General features: G+C 40.9%; 1 protein-coding gene across 2 annotated transcripts in view; it reads left to right on the top strand.

The window, feature by feature from the left end:
* Window positions 1-2,010: 2,010 nt before the first annotated feature.
* Window positions 2,011-22,041, top strand: part of LOC148025192 (Transducin/WD40 repeat-like superfamily protein) — a 31,170-nt gene continuing 11,139 nt past the window's right edge. Inside the window, exons 1-3 of one of the 2 annotated variants that reach the window (XM_087694977.1) lie at window positions 2,011-2,385; window positions 2,630-2,881; window positions 2,960-3,103. In XM_087694977.1, coding sequence (XP_087551103.1) covers window positions 2,278-2,385; window positions 2,630-2,881; window positions 2,960-3,103 — 504 coding nt within the window. In that variant the 5' untranslated portion in view covers window positions 2,011-2,277. The remainder of the gene's footprint in view (window positions 2,386-2,629; window positions 2,882-2,959; window positions 3,104-22,041) is intronic. The other variant, XM_087694976.1, reaches the window with a different exon arrangement.

The raw sequence follows: 22,041 nt of genomic DNA, 5'->3' as shown, positions 1-22,041 counted from the left end.
GGGCACATACCTTAGGCATGGCGCCTATATTTTGTCGCGCCTATTTATTAAGGCGTTGGATATTTATTTATTATTTTATATGCGCATGGGTGCACGATTATGACATTTGTATTTGGACATTGTATTGGGTATGCCTAACTTCTTGGGCGCCTGCCCATTAGCTTTATTTCTATTTGGCACTAAAGCAAACTCAAAAGCCAAAAGCGTGCTATTTTGTAATTTGGGCTATTATTTGAGCTTGAAGATGATTAATACATAAAATACATGCTTTGTGGAGCGCTCACACAAGGCATGGGGGGAGATTGCACCCAATTGGTCTCTTGTTCATGTCGTGCATGCTTTCTACCTTGAGTTTTGTGCAAAAAGTAGAGTTCTTTTGTTCTTGGGGACCTTCCGGCGTTCACTACGCGAGCATAGAGCATCCGATCTGTGCACCAATTGTACGGCATTTCCAAGTGCATATTTGTATCTATAACCCATTCACCATGTATACCATCACTTAAATTTCTAACATTTGTGTTGCATATTTCAGCATGCAATGTCATGAATGACGTATCTAGATAATCATTTTGACCTATATGATAACTAATTGGATTCGATGATGATCCCACAATGTCCTTTGTGTAGTTCTCTTTGGAGAGAATGCACTAGAAATACTCAATTGTAGAGTATATCTCTTTGGCCAACCATGACCCATAATCTGGAGAAAGACATATAGCTTATATGCTATCATTAATCAATACACAAAACCACACAACAATGGTACTAGACTTAGCACGCACACACACACACACACACACACACACACTCTCTCTCTCTCTCTCTCTCTCTCTCTCTCTCTCTCACACACACACACACACACACACACTCGTGTGTGTGTGTGTGTGCAAAAAAGAAAATGCATAAACATAGATGAATAACTCAAAAGAGAGATGTCATATGTGCACCTACCTTGATAAGTGGAGTTGCAACTTGAAGTGTGGAATCTTGATGCTAAAGCGTAGGAGTTTGCTTCTCTCGAGCAACGACTCATGAGGACTACTGTAGACTATCAAACCTCTTGCATTCTCAAAACGAATATCACTTGAGAGTCGGGACTCAGAACTTTGAGTTCGAGGTTACTATAGATTTTTTATTTGAGCGATTGAAAAATTAAAAATGTGGAAAATGAGTGGTAAAATGCATGCAACGAGACAAGGTTTAAGGTTACCTGAAAGGCGGGTGTGCCATTGGAGCACGCCTTGGGCGGGCTGGGGGGTGATGCAGGCATCGAGTCATGGGCATTGGGCGGGCAGGGGTTGAATGCATGCATCGAGTGGGTTGGGGGGTGATGCAGGTGTCCGGGGGTAGGTGGGTTGGCGGGGGGGTGATGTAGGCATCGGGCGGGTAGGGGGTGATGCACTTGTTGAGCGGGCCACTTGTGGCTTGTGGCTTGCAACTCGTGAGTCGTGACATGACTCGTGGAGTCATGAGTCGTCAGTGACTCGTCACAGGAGGGACTTGGGAGTCGGCGAGGCGAAAGTCTGAGGGGAGTCGCGAGGTGAGTCAAGTGTTCGAGGCGGCGATGACTCAGGAGCCAGTGTTGAGCGAGCCTCGAGGGTTGAAGCAGTGGCGATAGCGAGCTCCTTCGGGTCTATACTTGTAGGCTGTCAACATCCATGGACCATAATCCATTCACGACTTACGAGTGACGAATCCCTAAAAGTTGAGTCGTCTAGGACCGTCCGAGGAGAGGATGATGGATCATTATAATTTATAAATTATAACCTTATTTTAATAATAATACTAATTATTATTTTTTTAAAATATCTGTCTTTCATAGGCAAAGTTATTATATTTTTACTTTTCTTTAAAAAAGGTAAATTTTTCATTTTGCCTTTCACAAGAAGTCTTGATTTGTTTCCTCATTTCTTTAGCAAGAAAAATTACCATCGGAAAGGCGTCGCCTATGAGTAACCGGCCTTAAATACCTCAGAGGCCCTATCCAGGTAGGTAGAGTTCGGTGTTGGGCCCTGGGGGAATGATGAGACACTCTCAAGAAGTTCGAGTCTTATACTCCCTTTTTGCTCTTATTTTAGGACCTGAGGAAAGGGCTTTTCCAGAAGGCTGATTGAGGGCTTCGGCACCGCTGTTGGAGACATGGCGAGCTCTCCACCTGGTTCTGGAATTTGCGTGGATAAGTGTCTGTGAATGGCCATGGCCTTTGCCTGCGACGATGGACATTTTGAGCTGATGTTTTAGAAATTGAGAGAGAGAGAGAGAGAGAGAGAGAGAGAGATGTCAAAGAAGGCAGAGCTCTATAAGTGCAGTCACGAAGAGCTCTGGCGACGCCAGATTGGAGATTTGTCGCCCAAAGCCTTTGCTCATAGAATAGGAGGCTGCGAGGTAATTTCCATATCTCCCTATCTGTTTGCCAAGCTGAAGTTTTCTTTCTCAGAAGAAAAGGGATAGAGTTTACGAATCGGTGAACGTGATGTTGCACCTGGATCAGGACAACGCCATTCTTCGTCAATGATCTCAGTCTGTGCATCAGAAGTTAGAATATTGAAATTGGAACCCTTGGTTGCAGCATCTCTTTGTATTGCCATCCCTACAGTTGGCTTTTTTCAACGTTCTCAATTGATTGCAGGATTTGATCAAACGTCTAGAGCTGTACGGTAATCTCAATGGTCACGCTGGATGTGTGAACACAGTCCACTTCAGCCCCCGTGGAGATTTGCTTTTGTCTGGTTCCGACGACAGGCGAATCATCTTCTGGGACTGGGCTGCCAAAACTGAGAAATTTAACTACAGCTCTGGGCACGAGAGTAATGTATTCCAAGCAAAAGTGATGCCATTTTCCAATGATCGGAGTGTAGTCAGCTGTGCTGCTGATGGGCAGGTTGGATTCTAAGAGTCTTTATCTATGCAGCTGGTTCAGTATCAGCCCTGGTCATAATTAGAATTTCATCTTTTCCAGGTTCGTCATGCCATTATTTCTGAAGATGGGAGAGTGGAGACCAAAAAGTTAGCTAAACATCAAGGTCGTGCACACAAATTGGCCATAGAGCCAGGCAGTCCTCGTGTTCTGTACAGCTGCGGAGAAGATGGAGTGGTTTGCCGTGTAAGTTTGAATACGCCATAACACAATATCTTACAATCATTAATCTAGAGATGCTGCTTTGTTTTCTGTCCATTGACAGGGCATGAAGAAACTCATCAAACATGTAGATCTGTCAAAAGTTTTATGCGATTGTTAATGATATATGACAAGGATTTAAGGGGAAGGATGATAAATTTTGAAGGGTTATGGATTTTAAGCTTTTAAAAAGTAACATCTAAAAGTCTTTAACATAAATCCAGAACATACGACCAAACAAGGTAACATACAGTTAAAGTTTTTTTTTGAATCAAATTGGAGTTTCATTATCTTATTGAAGTTTAGGGAACCATATGCATAGTATTGTTGCTTCATGAACAGCTTGTTTGCTGAAACAAATTGATGAAGGCTGGGTTCTTGCTATTCTCTCTTTATTTGCTAAGGTGTGATGCTTGGCCTTCTATTGGTGTGCTAGAGGCATTTCACACCATTATTACCATCATAGCTTTCATGACTTAACAGAAAATGATCTCTCTTTTTCCTTCCAGGAAGTTAATTTTGTAGGGGTTTGTTACTATGAAATTATTAACTAAAGGCAAGTATATGAAAGAATCATGTCGTAGAGCTAGCTAATGGCAAAGAACTGCCCAATAGGATTGGCTATGATGAATGACCGCTTGTCGAAATGGGACCATAAAATGGTTCAGAATGTGAATATTGTACATAGTGATTTTTGTTTGACAGTATATGAAATGTCCCTTTCGGATTCAACTTGTACATAAGACACGACACAAGCCATACTTCTTAGAAGTATAGCATGGGAATCCTGTGTAAGAAAGGGTGCATGAGGGAAGGTGAGGTGTGAATAGACTAGAGGATAGGGGAGACCCTAACCCTAGCTCACTCAAAGGCTATATAAACATGGCCAAAGGTCACTCTTAGTAGATGAGAGAGTGTACCAGTTGTACTTTCATGAGCAATTGAATAAGCAAGATCTTCTTCTTGTACTTTGTGAGCTCTCTTCTTCCTCTTGTGCACACTCTTCTATGTTGTAACTTTGATATTCCAACATAGTATCAGAGTCATCTCTGATCCATTGAGCTTCCTCTAACTTCATTTCAATCTAAGTGCACATGAGAGTTTTATTTTTCATCTTATCTTCTCAACCTCTATAGCCAATTCTAGACTTGCAGACCCTAGGGGAGTTGGTGTGGCCAAAGGAGGGCATTTCAGCTCATGATTTCTTTTGGAGACTTCTTCCCTACCTTAGGGTGTGGTATCTTATCACTTAAAACCTCGACATTGGCCACACAAGAGTCGGGCATTGGGGATTTTGTAGATCTGGTGCAATTTGGGATAACATGTATCTTCTCTGCTGCTCTTGGCCCAGAGAGGGTGCAATAATGGTGGCTACCATAGGGCTTTGGTAGCCCCCCAAGAGGGCTAACTCCACCTAAGAGGTTTTGCCAAAATTCCTTCTTTACTGCTCATACTATTGTCAGTCTTGATGGCAGCCATAGGCAGAAAGCTTAAAGCTTTCTCATTTCAACTTAAATCATCTTGGAAGTCACTAACAGTGATTCTAATGGTTTAAAGGGTGGGGAGTGGATAGATATCTAGATATGGCATCCGAAGATATATGCATGGACACATGTCAATCATACCTATTACGAGCGTATCAAGCAAAACATCAAAGCAAGGGAGCAAATGGCAAACTTGCTTATTACAGTATGCATATCTATCCTTCATATTGGGAATCCTACATGCAGGCAGAGGCACACATGCAACCATACATAGCCAACCTGCTCTCAGTGATATTTGGACGGAGTATTGCATGACTTCGAACTCGATCACACACTTTATTGATCAAGACAGGTGCATGGAGTGGACAAGCAAGAGAGATGAGGTTACGTAAGCTGTGTGGACTACAGAGTGTAGAATTAGAGGAGCACATGATTATGACATGTCCAACATATGCACACGTATGGGTTGACTTTGATATCCCTTTACAGGGCCACTTCACCAGTTTTTGACCACTACTCCTCTATTGAAGTTAGGGGCTCTCATCACCTGCATGTTACGCTTTCGAGAGAACCACGCTATATAGATCGTTCTTTCACCGTAGCTATCCTTTCCTACCATGGGGGAGGAGAATCATTGTATATCTGGAAAGGTCCCATGGGTCATAATTTGGCTTTCCGTGGACAATAATCTACTCTAATCACTAATTAATCTTCTTTGGAGTTTATTACAGATTTGGAAGCTCCATCCCAAGGTTGGATACACTTGGTGGACATCATTACGACATTTCACATCTCAAGTGAGACATAAACTGAGAGATGAGTGCTTGTAAGCACTAATCCTACATTTCTCAGTTATTGCTTGTGATGTTAATTGGAAATCTGAATGTTAAGTTTGAAATATGAACTCCATTTAGCATTCTAGTACGGTCATTAAGTGCTTATTATACTAAGTGACATTGTAAGGCTATGTGTAAAACTATAAACATATAGACCATGTCACTGCTTCTCTCCAAATGTTATTTTATTGAATTTTTAATCAAAATTTAAATCACCTCCAGCTTTTTACTTATTTTATTTAAGCATAATTTCATCTGCTTCCGCTCTTATTGCCCATGTTGCAAAGGGTTAGACATTGCCATTGCCCTGTGTAATCAGTAAGACCTTTCTATCATGGTCTATGTTGATGTAAATCCTCAAATCCGTGAGTTTGATGGAAAATATTTCTATCCATGGTAGATATTTGTAAAATATAAAATAATGAAGAGGGGCTGCTGGCCTTTCATTAAAGGGACCAAGGCCATTGACCCATACAATCCTATAGATGTAGAAAATGATGAAAGAGCCCAAGCCATAATAATGTTGTACTAGATAAATCCTTAATCCAACACATTGATTAACTTGCAACTATAAAGGAGAAGTGGGATGAGCTTGAGAAATTGTATGGTGCAAGAGGAAAGAACTCCAAAATTTTCCTTAAAATAGAGTTTTTTAGCTTGGAATACAAGCAAGGAGAAGACTTGGGAAAGTTCATTTCCCACATGAAGGGGCTAATGGCCCAACTAGCTTTAGTCCAAGCTCAAGTTGCTAAAGAAGATGCCATTGCTATACTTTTAAAGGCTATAAGGAAAGTCTTCCCAATTCTTATAACTACTCTAACAAGTGTATTGAATCCTATACTTAAAGGCATCATTTAGTCGTGTTTGGATGAGAAGAAAAGAAATAAAAAGGAAGGCAACACTAGTTCATCATCTACTTTAACAACCCATGATCAACTCTTAGTTCATACAATTTTCACTAAATGTTTCTTTTGCAATAAAAAGGGACATATTGTAAGCAATTGCTAGAAAAAATATCCCAACAAGATGAAGTGCAACAAATGGAAGCAAATAGAATATATCACTAGCAAATGTCCTAACTCCATTGAAGCTCCAAAAAAATTGGAGGCCAACTATGTCTCCAAAGCACCTGATGACCACCTTTTCTAGTATCCTTTGTATCATCTTCCATAAATATCCTTGTAGCCTACTTTATAAAGACATACTATTGATTGATTGAGGGGGGAACATTTTCATGCTATGTGATCCAATGCCACCTTGGCATTGAGGGGAGGGGGGTGTCAGAAGTATAGTATGAGAACCCTATGTAAGCAAGGCTGCATGAGGGAAGGTGAGGTGTGAATAGACCAGAGGACAAGGGAAACCCTAACCTCTCGGGGCGAAAAAAAGAAGCTAAGATCATATTGGAGAAAATCCCCATTAAAATACAAAGTGGAAAGACCCTTCTAGAGAGTAGCTAAGTACATTATAAATAGAATGGTTTTGCAGACAACCTTTGGTGGGCTATAATGCTAGACGATTTGAGAGGTTGTGTGGGAAAAGGTGTCAAAGTCCTAGGTCTTTTAGAAGGCATTGCTACTTCTTTTTATCCTCTTAGAGCTGCCTTCTAGTCTCTCCCTCTTTTAAGGAGAGTATAGACTATCTCTATTCAAATCCTTGAAAGTGTCTTTGCAATGGAGACATCATGAAGATCTATAGCATGGTTGCACCTTATAGCTGAAATGTAGCAAACAGTAGTATTAGCAATCAACTCCCATCTATAGCAATGTCCTTGGGTCCTTTGTGTTTGTGAGTAATTTGGATGTGAATCCTGTATAGATGGTGACCAGCAATGAGAAAGGAGTTACTTCCTTGAAAATTTTGTTTGTGTTGGAGTGTTTCTTTACATGGTATCAAAGCTAGGTGCTCACACCAATACCTAAACCTTGATGAGAAAGCTTGGCATTGAAGAGAAAATGAAAACACAAGAAGAGATGTCTAAACCATTGTTACAAAGCTATTCCTCTCAAAGCCTATCTTTGTGGCGTTGATAAATCACAACCTCCTCCATGGAGGCTTTGAAAGATCGGCATAGAACATCTCCATGCTGGTTGCAAGGTCCTCTTGAGTTATTGAAGTAATCCACTACAAATGTCAAAACATGACACTAGGGAAAGAAAATGACAAGACACCATAGGCAAAAACTAGTTGGCACTTGCGATGGCAACAAACAACACAGTCATGTGTGATGCAAGACGAGCAGAGTACATGAAGGTGCCACAACAATCAATGCCATGCTTGCAAGATGCCAACAAATCTAGGCAAGACAAGGAGTGACAAAAGATGATGTACTAGCGAGACAATAGGTTTTGCGGGGAGGAACACAGAGTGAACTTGGCAAACATGGAGAAGAGAAGAGAAGAGAGAAGAAACTATGATGAATGGAATGATGAAGTTTTGAATCATGGAGTGAATGTGATACAAGGGAACAAGGGTGCCGTAGCACATGGAAGATGATGAAGATAGCCATGAACCACGAACTGCAATGTCCTCTTGAAGGGGTGTGAGGGCAGTGGAGAAGCTGGAGAGAAGAGTTGACGGATTGAATGAATTAGCCGTGTCTAATGAATGACATAGAGGTGTTAGAAGTGGTTCAACAATGAAAGTGTAAACATAAGCTATAATAAATTGTTGAAAAACAAGACAAAAGAGAAAGGGAAAGAAAGAAGACAATACAGATGAGAACTCAAATGTATGCGTGGGAAATGGAATCCATATATCAAGACATGAGATAGTACATAATTAATGTGAGTCACCGGTTGTGGAGACACTGACACATGCTCTCTCTCTCCAAGAATTGTCAGGTGATGAATGAATGTGGAGGAGGGAGCCTGAGAATATATAGGCCAAATAAATGCCAAAAATATAATTGGTCGGCTAGTATTAAATGTTGGTCAATTGGCTGCAAATAATGCCAAAACACAATTAATGCTAGCAAATAAAATGCCTAAAATATCTCTGTGTCCAGTCTGTTGTACCACATGTATAGACTCAACTATGAACTGACTAATTTGCTAACACCCTCTCTCAGATCATGGGTGATCTGATACAATACAATATACAATGATAATGTCGCATAAGAGCACATACAACAATGTCCATCATAGTAGAACCATGGATATCCAAGTAGTGGGTGCACAAGCCACTACCAAGGTGCCTCAGAGAGAACCTAATGTCGATGTCGATCGTACCAGCTCTTAAGGATAGAGAATATCATAGTAGCTCTCAATGTTTGTCAACAATGCCTCTGATGTAGCATACGTGACCATTCTGTCACCAATGCCGCATTGCAGAAATGACCATGAATTCCCCTTCTTTGGCCAGACCGCCAAAGTGTCCCCTCATGTGAGCTCTAGACAAAAGCCACCCGTTCTCTGTCAGGTAACCAGTCCATCGTGAACTTGGATGTCAATCCCAGCTCTAGGATTTGAACCTGCTAGACTTCGGTCGATGCGTCAGGGACGTCCCTCGCTGGATCCTGTGTATTTGTATAGAAATATAGATGAGGCACGGCTGCCCCATCTCACCACCCTCTCACACTCCCTCTTTGGCACTGGAGAGTCGTGAGGGATGACCACATCACCACCATTGGAAAGTAGCTGAGGAAGGGGCCACCAAGCCCTTCCCATGATTCGAAGAAGAGGATCCCTTTCGTGCTTTGGACTTCGCCTTGGCCGGAGGAGCTGAGTTGGAATCTGAGGCAGATGATGACTCGTCCGAGGAGTCCGCATCCTACTTCATCTTCTGCTTCTTGTTCTTCCTGGAAGCCGCTAACTTGTTGTAGTCCTTACGTAAATGACCCTTCTTGCCACTGTGGTAACACTGGGCCTTTGACTTCTTCATCTTCGAACCTCTCTCTAAAGTTGCAAGAGCCTCATCTGAACCTTCATAATATGACGGAAGCCTCCCTTGTAATCGCAAAGTAGCTTCATGCTCGAGTAGCATCGAGGATATATGAAGAAAACTGATAGGAGTCGTAGATGCCTACGCCGGTAAAGCATTCGCCACTCCATCAAACTCCCAAGGAAGCTTGTAGAATACTGTATCAACAAGATGTGCCTCTAATAGGGCAGTCTGCATAAAGCGAAGCTGGTCCGGGAGTTGGGTAACTCGAAGTAGGAATAATTGAATTGTATCTTTGGGTTCAAAATTCAGTTGTTTCTGGAGCTGGCCATAGAGAGTAACGGCCCTCATGGTGGAAGGAGCCTCGTATATCAATTGCAACTTTGACCATACGTTTGAAGCTGTCCTGCAAGAGGTGACCGCCGGTAGGACTTCTTTGGAAATACACCGAAGTAAGGCCGAATAAACACGGGCATCATTCGAATCCCATGTAAGCACTGCCTCCTCATGGGATGAAGAATCAGATGGAACAGGAGAAGGTTGTTGAGGATGTGCCATCGCTCCACCAACCACGTACCATAACCGCTTTTGGATAAACCAGTCCTTCATCACCGTACTCCACGCGTAATAATCAGGTCCATGGAGCTTGTCATTAGTGGATGTGCATGGAGGAGCCATTTGTAGAGGATTGAGAAAAGAAGTAGAGAAAAGAGGGGATTTGGAGAGGGAACACAACCAAAACACTAGCACAGACTACAAAAAGCAAGAGTTCACATACAATATAACCCAAAATCTAACCAAAATAAGACAAAAACAGCAAAACTGCGGGTGAAGGGATTCTCAACAAGGAGGTGTCAATGCTTACTGGGAGTCAAAATGTATGAAGATGAGCTACTATGAGAATCACAAGCACAGGAAATTGAAAGCTGACACAAGTGCGACAGTTGCTAGTCAGAACAATACATAAATCTTAAGACACAGCGAGCAAACTTTTAACCTTAGATACCGTGTCAAAAGAATGAAACTAGTAAGCAGGACACAGGATTAAAGAGCATAGAGATGAAACATATAAGATGAAAGCATAAAGATAAATGAGAAAACCAAATTGAATCCATTGATGTGCACCGAAGCTAGTAAAACATGCATTGCTAGGAAGCAAGTATAGAGCAGCCTTTCTTTGTGTCCAAGAGCAAGGATGTTGTGCCAAAGGGCTTGCATGAAGGGGGAAGGACATGCATGTATTGACGCAATTAAGTCTACACCACCCGTGAGAGGAATATAAGGGGCGAAAAGAGTGGTGGCTCTGTCTTTCTAAGGTGGACACACGAGGGGCAATAACGATATCTAATAATTCCAATAATAAAATCCATGGCGATATTCTCCCATTTTTCCAAAGGAATTTCAAATGGATGGAGAAGCCATCTAGTCTTTAGCCTTGCAGTTTTATTGACTTCTTTAGCCCATACAATTGGATTCCCTTTTTCAATTCTCTCCTACGTTTTGAAATATACAAGATCAATGTGACACCCGCCTTGTAATGATTCAAGTTGATGACTAGGGAGCTGAGTCAAACTCAATCAATATATTATGGGCATTCTAGGAAGTCAATCTGATATAGTACTATATTTTCCTTTCCTGTATCATAATTCATAGTTGAATTCCTAGAGAAGTTCAGCCTATTTGGCCTTACAACCCTTTTAATTTTTCTTGATTAGTAAGCCACTCAATGCTGTCTTCACCAAATAGATTTTGTCGTGCACAGTCTAGCTCATCTCAATGCCATTGTTTGACCTTCTTATAAAAAGGCTGCATCAATTGCAAAATTACTTGCATCAGTCTAAACCACCTACTATAATACAAATTGGACCTATAAGAATAGCTACCTTAAGCTTTTCAAAAATTTCATTGTGATCTGTTCAGAGTAGAAACACTTTCTTGTTCCCTTTCCTGTTGCCTTTTCCTTTACGTTGGTCGGTAATTGGAACAACTATATTGGTATAACATTGAGTACATTTGATCTAGATAAATGCAGCTCTTTAGGCTAGGTTTTGTGGGCATGGTCAAAATTTCCCATGCTTTTTCTAGATCCAGCCTTGGATTCCTTAGCATAAAGGGGATGCTTTATTAATAATTGGAACACCTTTTTAAATATTCCAAATATTATTCCTTAGATTTGTCGTAGACAAGGATATCATCAAGAAATACTATGACAGAATGACCTAGGCAGGGCTTTAAATCACTCTTCATGAGTTTCATGAATGTGGTTGGCAAATTGGTAAGACAAGCAAGCATAAGGAAAAACTTACAATTACATACTTGGATTTAAATGCCATCTTTGAAACATCCTCAGCCCGAATTCTAACCTGTAACAGCCAGATCCCAAATCTATTAGCCCCCTCTGATTTATAAGAAAGATACTCATAGGGAGCATAGGAAACCTGTTTATTTGCTGTAATTCTATCAATGCTCTATAGTTGACATAGAGGCGAATGGAACAGTCTTTCTTTACCCCTGAAATATGTGAAGGCCATGGTGAATTGGTGGGTTTTTATAAACCCCTTTTACCTTTCTCCCTATACATGTTTCCTTTCCATGGTGATGAGTGAGTGTGCATGGCTGATGAGGTTCAGCTACAAGTTCATGGAATAGAGATTGGCACATAAAGGAAAGGGGAAGAAAAGAGAAAAAGTCTTGTTATCTGAAAAAGTGCATTGTCTGAAGTGTATGGAGGGGGGTGACTTGGCAGATTCATCTCAGTTGTTGCAAGTCTACCTATAGCTGGAGCTAACATTGGTTGCAGCTTCTCTAGGCTCAATAGAGCATAGGTGTGGAGCATTTTCTGATGCTCAAGAGGGAGGTAGCACCTCCACTCCTGTGGTACAAAGAAACTCAGTTATCTACAGGTTGCTTGGTGATATTATATGTTTTTGTGGTTGTATATGGATGCTTATTTTGGACACTGAGTACCATATAGACAAGTCTAGTTTTTTGTAATACATGTTTATGGCAGCAGGAGATGCATATGGTGCTTGGGTCATTTGGTTCCTAGCATGCGAACTTGCTAAAGGTAATTAAAACTTTGGAATGTTTTAATTGCCAAAGGTAAGAAGTGAACAATGTCATGAATGAAACTATGGAAGTTCCAAGTGCAAATTTGGGGATAAATTGCATGGTAAAGAGCAGTTCAAGATGTTTCATTTGATGGTAGACATGACTATGTTTTGACATGACGATGTGGCAGTGATGATGTGGTAGTACTGATGAGGGATTGCACCTGGTGAAGTGGCAAAAAATTCAGGTTTAATGTAAAAACGCTTTATATTAAAAGTTTGGCCAAAGCATTTGGAACTTTGGGCAAGAAATAGACAAAAAATCATTGTGGCATGTAATGAAAGCAATCAACCATGGAATGAAATCTAACTGAAATTGAAAATTAACTAAGCTACAACAAAGAATTAACAAATCTATTGCACCAAGACATCCTCATCATGTATTAATGGTTGGGGATTCAAGAATACATGACGGCCATGGCTGAGTGCTTCATAGGCTAGAAAGAAGCTAACTCTAAGAAAATGGTAAAGCCAAGATTATTGAATGATCAAAAGATGTCTTGCCTTTGGCCTCTAGTCCTTTTTATTCTAACCCTCTTCCAAACTTAAGGGCTGTTCACACATGTGCACATAGGCTAAAGCTAAATTTACAAAGGCTGGAATTAATCCAAAGTGCAAATATTAATGTTGTATTTTTCCTTCATGACAAACCATCCCTTCCTGAAGATGGTTTTGTCCTGAAAACCAAGAAGTAATGGCCTATATCCAAGTCAAGAATGATAGTAATCATGCCCATTCATCTTCCAAATGATAAGAAAGCACTGTCCATGAAAAGAAGACCTTTTTGCATGCCAAACTGTGAGAAAACTGGCTGCTGTCCAAACAGGGCTGATTCACTAAAACTGCCATAACTTTTGATATATTGGTCCAAATAAGGCGTACGAGGTGTGGAAACGAAGTATACACTCCCAAGCATCACCCCATAACATCAGAATCAAATTTTGATGAAGTCAGGACAGTTTTATTGTCTGCAGAAATTTCATACAGCAAGCTGTCTCTGCACAGTCACTGCATACTGCATCATATATCATCCTGTAATAGCCAAGGAAAGTTACTGACATAAGTGGATGGTTGCCAAGAAGACTCTTCAATGGGTAAATTCTTCCACTTAATAAGATACTCAATGAGAGTACGATTTCTGAGAACTTTCTCTCTCTTTCCAATAATGCTTTCAGGTTCATATATGATCAGTCCTGCCTCATCCAATGGTGGTAACTCTTCCAATACTTGTACATCGGGCCCAACATACTTCTTCAGCTGTGAAATATGGAATACATCATGTATTCTAGTGGAGGATGGTAGCTGAAGTTTATAAGCAAGCTCTCCAATTTTGTCCAGAATCAAATATGGTCCATAAAACCTATGAGCAAGCTTGTTATTCCCACCCTTTAGTGAAGCATAATGCGTCTTGGGCACTTTGAGAAATACCCAATCTCCAACCTTGAAGTCTAAATGTCTTCTTTTCTCATCAGCATAGACCTTCATTACGTCTTGTGCTTTCCTTATGTTGTCCTTGCATTGCCTCATGAGCAACTCCATTCTTTCCAACTCTTCCTTTGCTTGTGGGTTGATGTCTTCATGGAATAAAACTGATGGAAGTTGAACTTTATACCCATAAAGAGCTTCAAACGGAGACATCCCAATGCTCATGTGATGCGTGTTATTATAGCAAAATTCAGCAAGGTGGATCCAACGATCCCATGAAGCTTGTGTGTCATGACAATAATGCCTCAGGTACACTTTCACCCAATGATTGACTCTCTCCGTTTGCCCATCAGTCTGAGGGTGATAGGCCGTGCTAGGAGTGAGGAAAGTACCCATAGAAGAGAATAGACTTTTCCAAAAGTCGCCCATAAACTTTGAATCACGGTCTGATACTATTCTCATAGGCATACCATGTAGTTTGAACACACATTCCATAAATTGCTCGGCGACTTGTCTTGCTGAATATTGGACTTTAGTTGGGATAAAGTGGGCTGATTTGGTCAATCTATCAACTACCACATAGATACTATTCCATCCATGACTGGTAGTAGGCAATCCCGTTATGAAATCCATGGAAATATCTGTCCATTTGCCCGTAGGTATAGGTAAAGGCTGAAGTAAGCCAGCTGGTAATAGAGTGGAATCCTTATTTTGCTGACACTCCAAACACTGAGATACATACTCTTTAACATCTTTCCATAGACCTTTCCAATAAAAACTTTGATGAACTCTATCAAACGTCTTGAAAAGGCCCAAGTGACCAGCCATTGGTGATGAATGCATCTCTTGAAGCACCTTCAGCTTGAATTTACTGCTGGGAATCAAGTACACTTTACCCTTAAACCATAAGAGGCCATTATGCACTTTAAAATTAGGAAATTCAGCATCACACCCTTGCTGTAATTTCTGTAATATAATGGCAGCATGCTCATCAAGCACATATTCCTCTTGAATGTCTTCAATCCACTCCTTATAGATGGTGGACACAGTAGATAGACTGCATGCCCACATTCTTGATAACGCATCAGCTACCACATTATCCTTGCCAGCCATGTATGATATTTCAAAATCATATGATTGCAAAGTAGCCAACCATCTCTTTTGCTTGGGAGAAAGATTGGGCTGCGAGAGAAAATATCTCAAGACCCTATGATCGCTTTTGACTTTGAAGTGTGTCCCATAGAGGTAGTGGTGCAATTTCTTGATTGCATGTAAAATAGCAAGCATCTCCTGCTCATAAACATGCATCTCTCTCTCTTTGTCATCAAATTTTCTGCTCTCAAATGCAATGACACCATGCTCCTGTACCAAAACTGCTCCCAAACCTCTACCACTGGCATCTGCATAAATGGTAAAAGTCTTGGAGAAGTCAGGGCAAACTAGTATGGGTGCTGAAACAAGCAATTCTTTCAGCTCATTAAAGCTCTTGTCAGCGATCTCATCCCAAAAGAAGGCCTCCTTTTTCAGCCGATCGGTAAGAGGAGCTGCAACATGAGCATAGTTTTTCATAAACCGTCGGTAAAAGGATGACAAACCAAGGAACCCTCTTAATGAAGTGGCATTGGTTGGTGTAGGCCATTCTTTGACGCACTGAACCTTCTTAGGATCCACTTTGATTCCATCTTCTCCCACTATATGACCCAAGTACTCCACTTCCTTTGTCATAAAAGAGCATTTAGTGGCCTTGGCAAACAGTTTGTGTATCCTCAATATGTCAAAGACCTCTTTTACATGCTGCAAATGGTCTTCTTTATTCTTGCTATAGATCAAAATGTCATCAAAGAATACCAAAACTGTTTTAAAGAGCAATGGCTGAAGTATCTTATTCATGAGAGACTGGAATGTGGCTGGAGCATTTGATAACCCAAAAGGCATAACCATAAACTGATAAAGACCCCTCTCCGTCCTAAAGGCTGTTTTGAATTCATCCCCTTCCTTCATGCGTATTTGATGATATCCCGATCTCAAGTCAATTTTTGAAAACACCTTGGCATCCTTCAATTCATCTAAGAGATCATCTATTCTAGGTATGGGATACCTATTCTTGATAGTGACCTTGTTGAGATCGCGGTAATCAATGCACATTCGAAAGGAGCCATCTTTCTTCTTCACAAGAAGGACTGGAGAAGCAAAAGGTGATTGGCTTGCCTTAATGAGACCCATTTCCAAAAGCTCTTTGACTTGGCGTTCTACCTCTTCTCTTTCCACTTTGGAGAGGCGATATGGTGGTTTGTTGATGGGCTTTGTATTGGGCAGCAAGTCAATGGGATGATCCACTTCTCTTTTGGGAGGAAGAGAGGTAGGTGGCTGGAAAATATCATCATATTCTTTCAGCAATTTACAAAGACATGGGTCCATATTGTTGGTAGAAGAAGAGGGCTGATCCTCTTCAATCTTGGAAAGAAGAATGGTGAACATACATGCCTTTGCATTTATCTCTTTCTTAACCTTCTTGGGACTGATCATCTCCATTCTTTTCTTTTCAGCTCCATGTAGTGTTACTTGTTGTCCACACCATTTAAACTCCATTTCCATGTTGTTGAGATCCATGGTAAATCTGCCCAAAGATTTCAGCCAGTTGCAGCCAAGTATTATATCAATGGGACCCATTTCTAATGCAATTAGGCTCACTGATGTAGTGCACAATGGGGAAAGGGTGATAGGTACATTTGGACAGCATTGATTGCTCATCTCAAAATTTCCATTTGCCACTTGGATTTTGAGTGATGTAGGCATTTCATGCGTATTCAATTTCAGCCCATTGAGTGACTTAGCATTAATGAAGCTATGTGTACTTCCCGTATCTATGAGTATATGAGCGGTCCTTCCCTTGATTTGACCTTTAAGGCGTAGGGTATTATCCCCTCTTGAACCACTCCATGCATCACTTGATATGGCACATAGCAATGGATGTAAATCAGTCCATGAATCATCCAAATAATGACCACCCGGGTCGAAAGGAAACCCATCCATCGGATCATGGAACTCATCATGGCCATTCTCTTCATTTTCATGCGCCTCTTCTTGAGTTGTTGTGACATCAAGCTGAGCCAAGCTTCCTTCAATAGATTCAACATCGGAATCATCCTCGATGATCATGCTAATCTTTATATTTTTGGCCTTGCATTTGGACTTATGATCGGGTGACCATTTCTCTCCACATTTGTAGCATAGACCTTTAGCATACATATCTTTGAGCTTGTCATTCGATACATGTTTGCCTTGAGTAGGGGCCGAAGTTTTGGCATTTATATCAGTCCTCTTTGCGTCAAATCTATTTTCAGCATTAGGTCTGAAATTACTGCTTTGTTTTGACCCAAACACAGTAGGAAAAGTGGGTATCTTACTGTAGGTATTGCTGAAAGTATTTGATGGCTTCCCAATATGCTGAAAATCAGTTTTAGCATGCCCATAATGGCCTGATGTCCTTGGGAACTGTGTAGGCTGAAAAGAATGCCCTGTTTTTGGCTGAAAACCCTTGTATTTCTGCCCATAACGTTCAGCCAATTGAATGGCAGCTTGTAGGGATGTAGGATTCATGGCTCCAACTTCAGAAGAAAGAATAGGTTCCAAACCAAATATGTATTTATTCAACTTGGCACTATCGGAGACCCCATGAACATACATCGAGAGGTTCAAAAACTGATTTCAGTACTCTCTAACCGAGAGACCACGTTGCTCAAGTGCATACCACTTTTTCTCTAACCGCTCTTTTTCAATAGGGGAAACAAAGACTTCAATCATAGCATTTTTCAATGCATCCCAAGACAAGAAGTCATGTCCCATCCTCGCCATATATCTCCACCAAGTGTGAGCATAGCCTTCTAGATGAAGGGCTGCAAATTTTACTTTGGCATTCTCGGGCCTTGGGTAAAGGGAAAAATACATCTCTAACTTGTCAAACCACTCCTCCAACTCCGTGGGTGAAGGGTTCTCTCCCTTGAAGTTTGAGATAATTATTTTCTCCTTGTACTCTCTCTCGTATTGAGGAGGTTGTCCATTAGGGTGCTGCTGCCCACTATGGTTTTGTGGCCCAAAAGAATTGCCAAAAGGTCATTGTCTAGGATATTCATTATTTCCATGCCCTTGTGCATAAGGAGTTTGCTGTCCATAATGCATACCATGACTTTGTGGCTGGAAACAATGTCCTTGAGGATGAAAGTATGTGTTGCTCACATTGGGAGGTTGTCCATGCATCGGTGAATTGAAAGGTGGTTGCTGCCCATTATTTTGCTGATTCCAACCATGATTTGACATGGGACTTGGCCTATTGGCCTGCACTTGAGAAGAGAAATTATGTTGTGGCTGTCCAAAAGCATTTGGGGCTGAATTCACATGTCCATGTGGCTGCCCATAAGAGTTTGGGGCTGAATTAATATGGACTTGCTCATAGCTACCAACATTTGCTTGAGGGTAAAATTGCTTGTAGAAAGAGTTGCACCCATGGATGTCTTCATCATGCTTTGAGTTTGTTTGCACTCTTTCTTGAAGATCCTGCCCATGTGGCTGAAAGTGACCCTTTTGTTGATGGAATTGTGGCTGAAGTGAAGTGGGATGAGCAAAATCCTTAGCTTTAGATGATTCCCCAACTTCAAATTGACCTACCACCTTAGGAGTAAGTGGTTTAGGTGGTTCTTCAGCCCTATGCGGTTGTGGGATATTAAGACCAGCTGTAGGCAACATTTTCTCACCAAGAAGTGCTACAAGCTTGTCAATACCCAACCTCATACCCTCGAAACCTGATTTCATATCCTTTATGTCATTTGACAATTGTTGAAAACTGTTTGAATTCATTGAGATATGAGACGTCTCTATGGGTTGATTGGTAGGGGAGTGAGTGGAGCTTGCATCGACCTCATGGTTTGGGAGCAGTTTTGGTACAGGAGCATGGTGTCATTGCATTTGAGAGCAGAAAATTTGATGACAAAGAGAGAGAGATGCATGTTTATGAGCAGGAGATGCTTGCTATTTTACATGCAATCAAGAAATGGCACCACTACCTCTATGGGACACACTTCAAAGTCAAAAGCGATCATAGGGTCTTGAGATATTTTCTCTCGCAGCCCAATCTTTCTCCCAAGCAAAAGAGATGGTTGGCTACTTTGCAATCATATGATTTTGAAATATCATACATGGCTGGCAAGGATAATGTGGTAGCTGATGCGTTATCAAGAATGTGGGCATGCAGTCTATCTACTGTGTCCACCATCTATAAGGAGTGGATTGAAGACATTCAAGAGGAATATGTGCTTGATGAGCATGCTGCCAATATTTTACAGAAATTACAGCAAGGGTGTGATGCTGAATTTCCTATAGTAGAAAAACTTGATTATCTTTACTTCTAGAGCTCCAAATTACGAGGTCTCTGGCTCTGTTCAAAGCTTGAAGAGCCCTCTATCCAATGATCTATCAAGTGCAGAAAATGGATGAGTACAGAAATTTCTGTAAGGGATTTTCTGTTGCTGTCTGAAAATTCCTGCAGGCAGTGAATACCCTGTTCTAGTCAATTAATGGCTTGTACCATCAATACCAAGCATGTACCAACTTCATAACCTTGTAGGAGAGTCTCATACGTCTGCCCATACTGAAAATGACTTCTGTAACCAGTAAAATGGCTGTCTAACTCAATGTAGACTGCAATCTTTAATGAGGGTATGTATACATACTCTGTTCCAATCTTTCATGCTGAACCATAGTGTCTTTACCATAAGATGCATACATTTTATTGTAGCCATATGTCTTCATACATTTGCCATACCATACATTTGCCAATATCACAAGAACTCACTGTCCATAACTCATGCTGTAGGCTGATTTCAAGTGCCTTTGAGATTTGTACCTGCACCTAAACTTGAAAATACGTGGGATCCGAGATCCAAGGGGTTTGCAAAGTTCCCTCTCGGGCCGGGTTGCGCTCCCCTTCAGGGTCCTCGTCGGTAGGGGAGGGTCACCTCTCTTTTGTCCTACCGACTCGCCCGGCATCCACTTTTCCTCGTGGGCAAGTACATGGCAAGTGAATTCTAGCTCTAAAAATCAGTATGATATGCATGGAATAGGAAGGAAATACAATTGCCTTTCATTTGCCCTTTTTCATGATATGCAAGATTGGAATTGAAAAGGCTGAAATGTAAATGAGAAGTGGAGAGGTATTTACCTCAGGAGTGACTCACTGCTTACAAAGTTTTTCTCACTTACCAATTGGGTAATGATTTTCTTATGATCAAGAGGCAAAATAGGCAATCAATTTCATGTCAGGGTTAGGCAATAAAGGATTGAGTAATGAAGCTCAAGAAATTACTGATTTCAGTGAATGGAAGTAGATGGGTAATGCTCATTCATTATGGAAGAGTTTGAGACATTTAGAGATGGCCATTTCAGTAAATTGAAGAGGTTTAGTAAAGACAATGACTGAGATAACCTATAGGCTTCATGTAATGCATTAGGCTATGAATGAAAGCTTCATTTAATCCTCTTATTTCTCTTCAGCAATTGGAAATGAGATCAGCAACAATTGGATGTAAAGAGAAATTAAGAGTGATTAGAGTACCTCATTTAATTGATTGGAGAAGAGCATTGTTGATGGAATGACCTTCAATCCATAATGCTTGACATAGGTGAGCTGAGCTTGATAATCCAGCTAAAATCAGTCCAAGAGATCTTCAATATTCAAGGATAATCCCTTCCTTGATAAGCTTCAGCTTCATTAATCCCATGAAAGCTCCATGACTCCATAAATGCTCCAAATGTGGGTTGATGAAGACCATTTACCTTCTCTACTTGAAGTAGGTTGCAATAGGTAATAGAGAGGGCTTCAATGTGTCCAAGAGATCCCGAAATTTGAGAGGAAATGCCAACATTTAATGGCATAAAAGCTTCATGCTGTCCATTGAACACCTAGACCTCCATTGGCTTCAATCTCTTCAATGGACCCAACATTTAATGGCATAAAAGCTTCATGCTGTCCATTGAACACCTAGACCTCCATTGGCTTCAATCTCTTCAATGTCGGTCCAATGTTGATGGATTCTTGAGGGGGAATGGTTGAGGAAGCTTCAGAGATGCTTTGCCCACAAAAGCCCCATGAATTGCTTTAAAAATTTCAGGAATCTTAATGCTGTCCCAGACTGTTACACATAGAGTTTGCAATCTCCATATCCAAGCTCCAACAAAGCTTCAAGCTTCAAGATCAATCAATGTTGGTACTAGGATGTATGTAGAAGCCTCAGGGAGTATAATAGAGCAAAAACCCTTTGATCTTGATGAAGAAATCTGAGAAATTTGAGTGCTGTCCAAAACTGTCATAAAACTCCATAACCAGGGTTTTGAAGAAGAGGGAAGACTCCAAACTGATAAGGATCTTGAAGAAATTGGTGAGATATCTCTTGTCCAAGGTTGGAAGATCAATAGCAATGCTCAAGAGGATCATCACCCTGAATTTCTCACGCAGTATAAGAGTATGTACTGGCGGCGCAAACAGCGTGAGTACATACTCACGTACTAGAAATCAGCAATGGTGCTAAGTAGCTACATAAGCTACTCCTCTTGAAGCTCTTGAGGCAGGGAAAGAGGTCATCCAACACATTCTCATGATAGAAGTGAGAAGGCGAAGATCTGATGTTGTCTTGGCCATGGATTCTTGTGGAAAGCTTGAAGAAATGAGGAAAGGGAAGAAGAAACCCTTCCTTCTCAAAAGTAACCACAGTTAAAATGTCCTGTAACCATTTGTTTGTACACTTACCCCAAATTTTGGCTCAATCTTGATCACGTCCTGCTATTTTGGCTGGAGCCTTCCATTTCTTCCATTGGTAATGCCAAGAATCACCATCTTCATCCTTGTTTGTAGTAGACCTTCACATGTAACTCCGGTTTGAAATCTTCATGTCCTGTCAAGTCCTGTCACTCAAATTCCTAACTATGGTTTGCTCTCTCTAGCCTAGGAAACTGAATCTAGTACTTGAAAATGACTTCTGCAAGGATCTAAGCTACAGCTCTGATACCAATGTAATGAAAGCAATCAACCATGGAATGAAATCTAACTGAAATTGAAAATTAACTAAGCTACAACAAAGAATTAACAAATCTATTGCACCAAGACATCCTCATCATGTATTAATGGTTGGGGATTC

The sequence above is a fragment of the Lygodium microphyllum genome, chromosome 15 (genome assembly GCF_053477565.2).
Source record: "Lygodium microphyllum isolate KBCC chromosome 15, Lygodium_microphyllum_v1.1.10, whole genome shotgun sequence".
NCBI classification, from domain to species: Eukaryota; Viridiplantae; Streptophyta; class Polypodiopsida; order Schizaeales; family Lygodiaceae; genus Lygodium; species Lygodium microphyllum.
The sequence above is the reverse complement of the archived record's forward strand: the minus strand, read 5'-3'. Positions and strand labels throughout refer to the sequence as shown.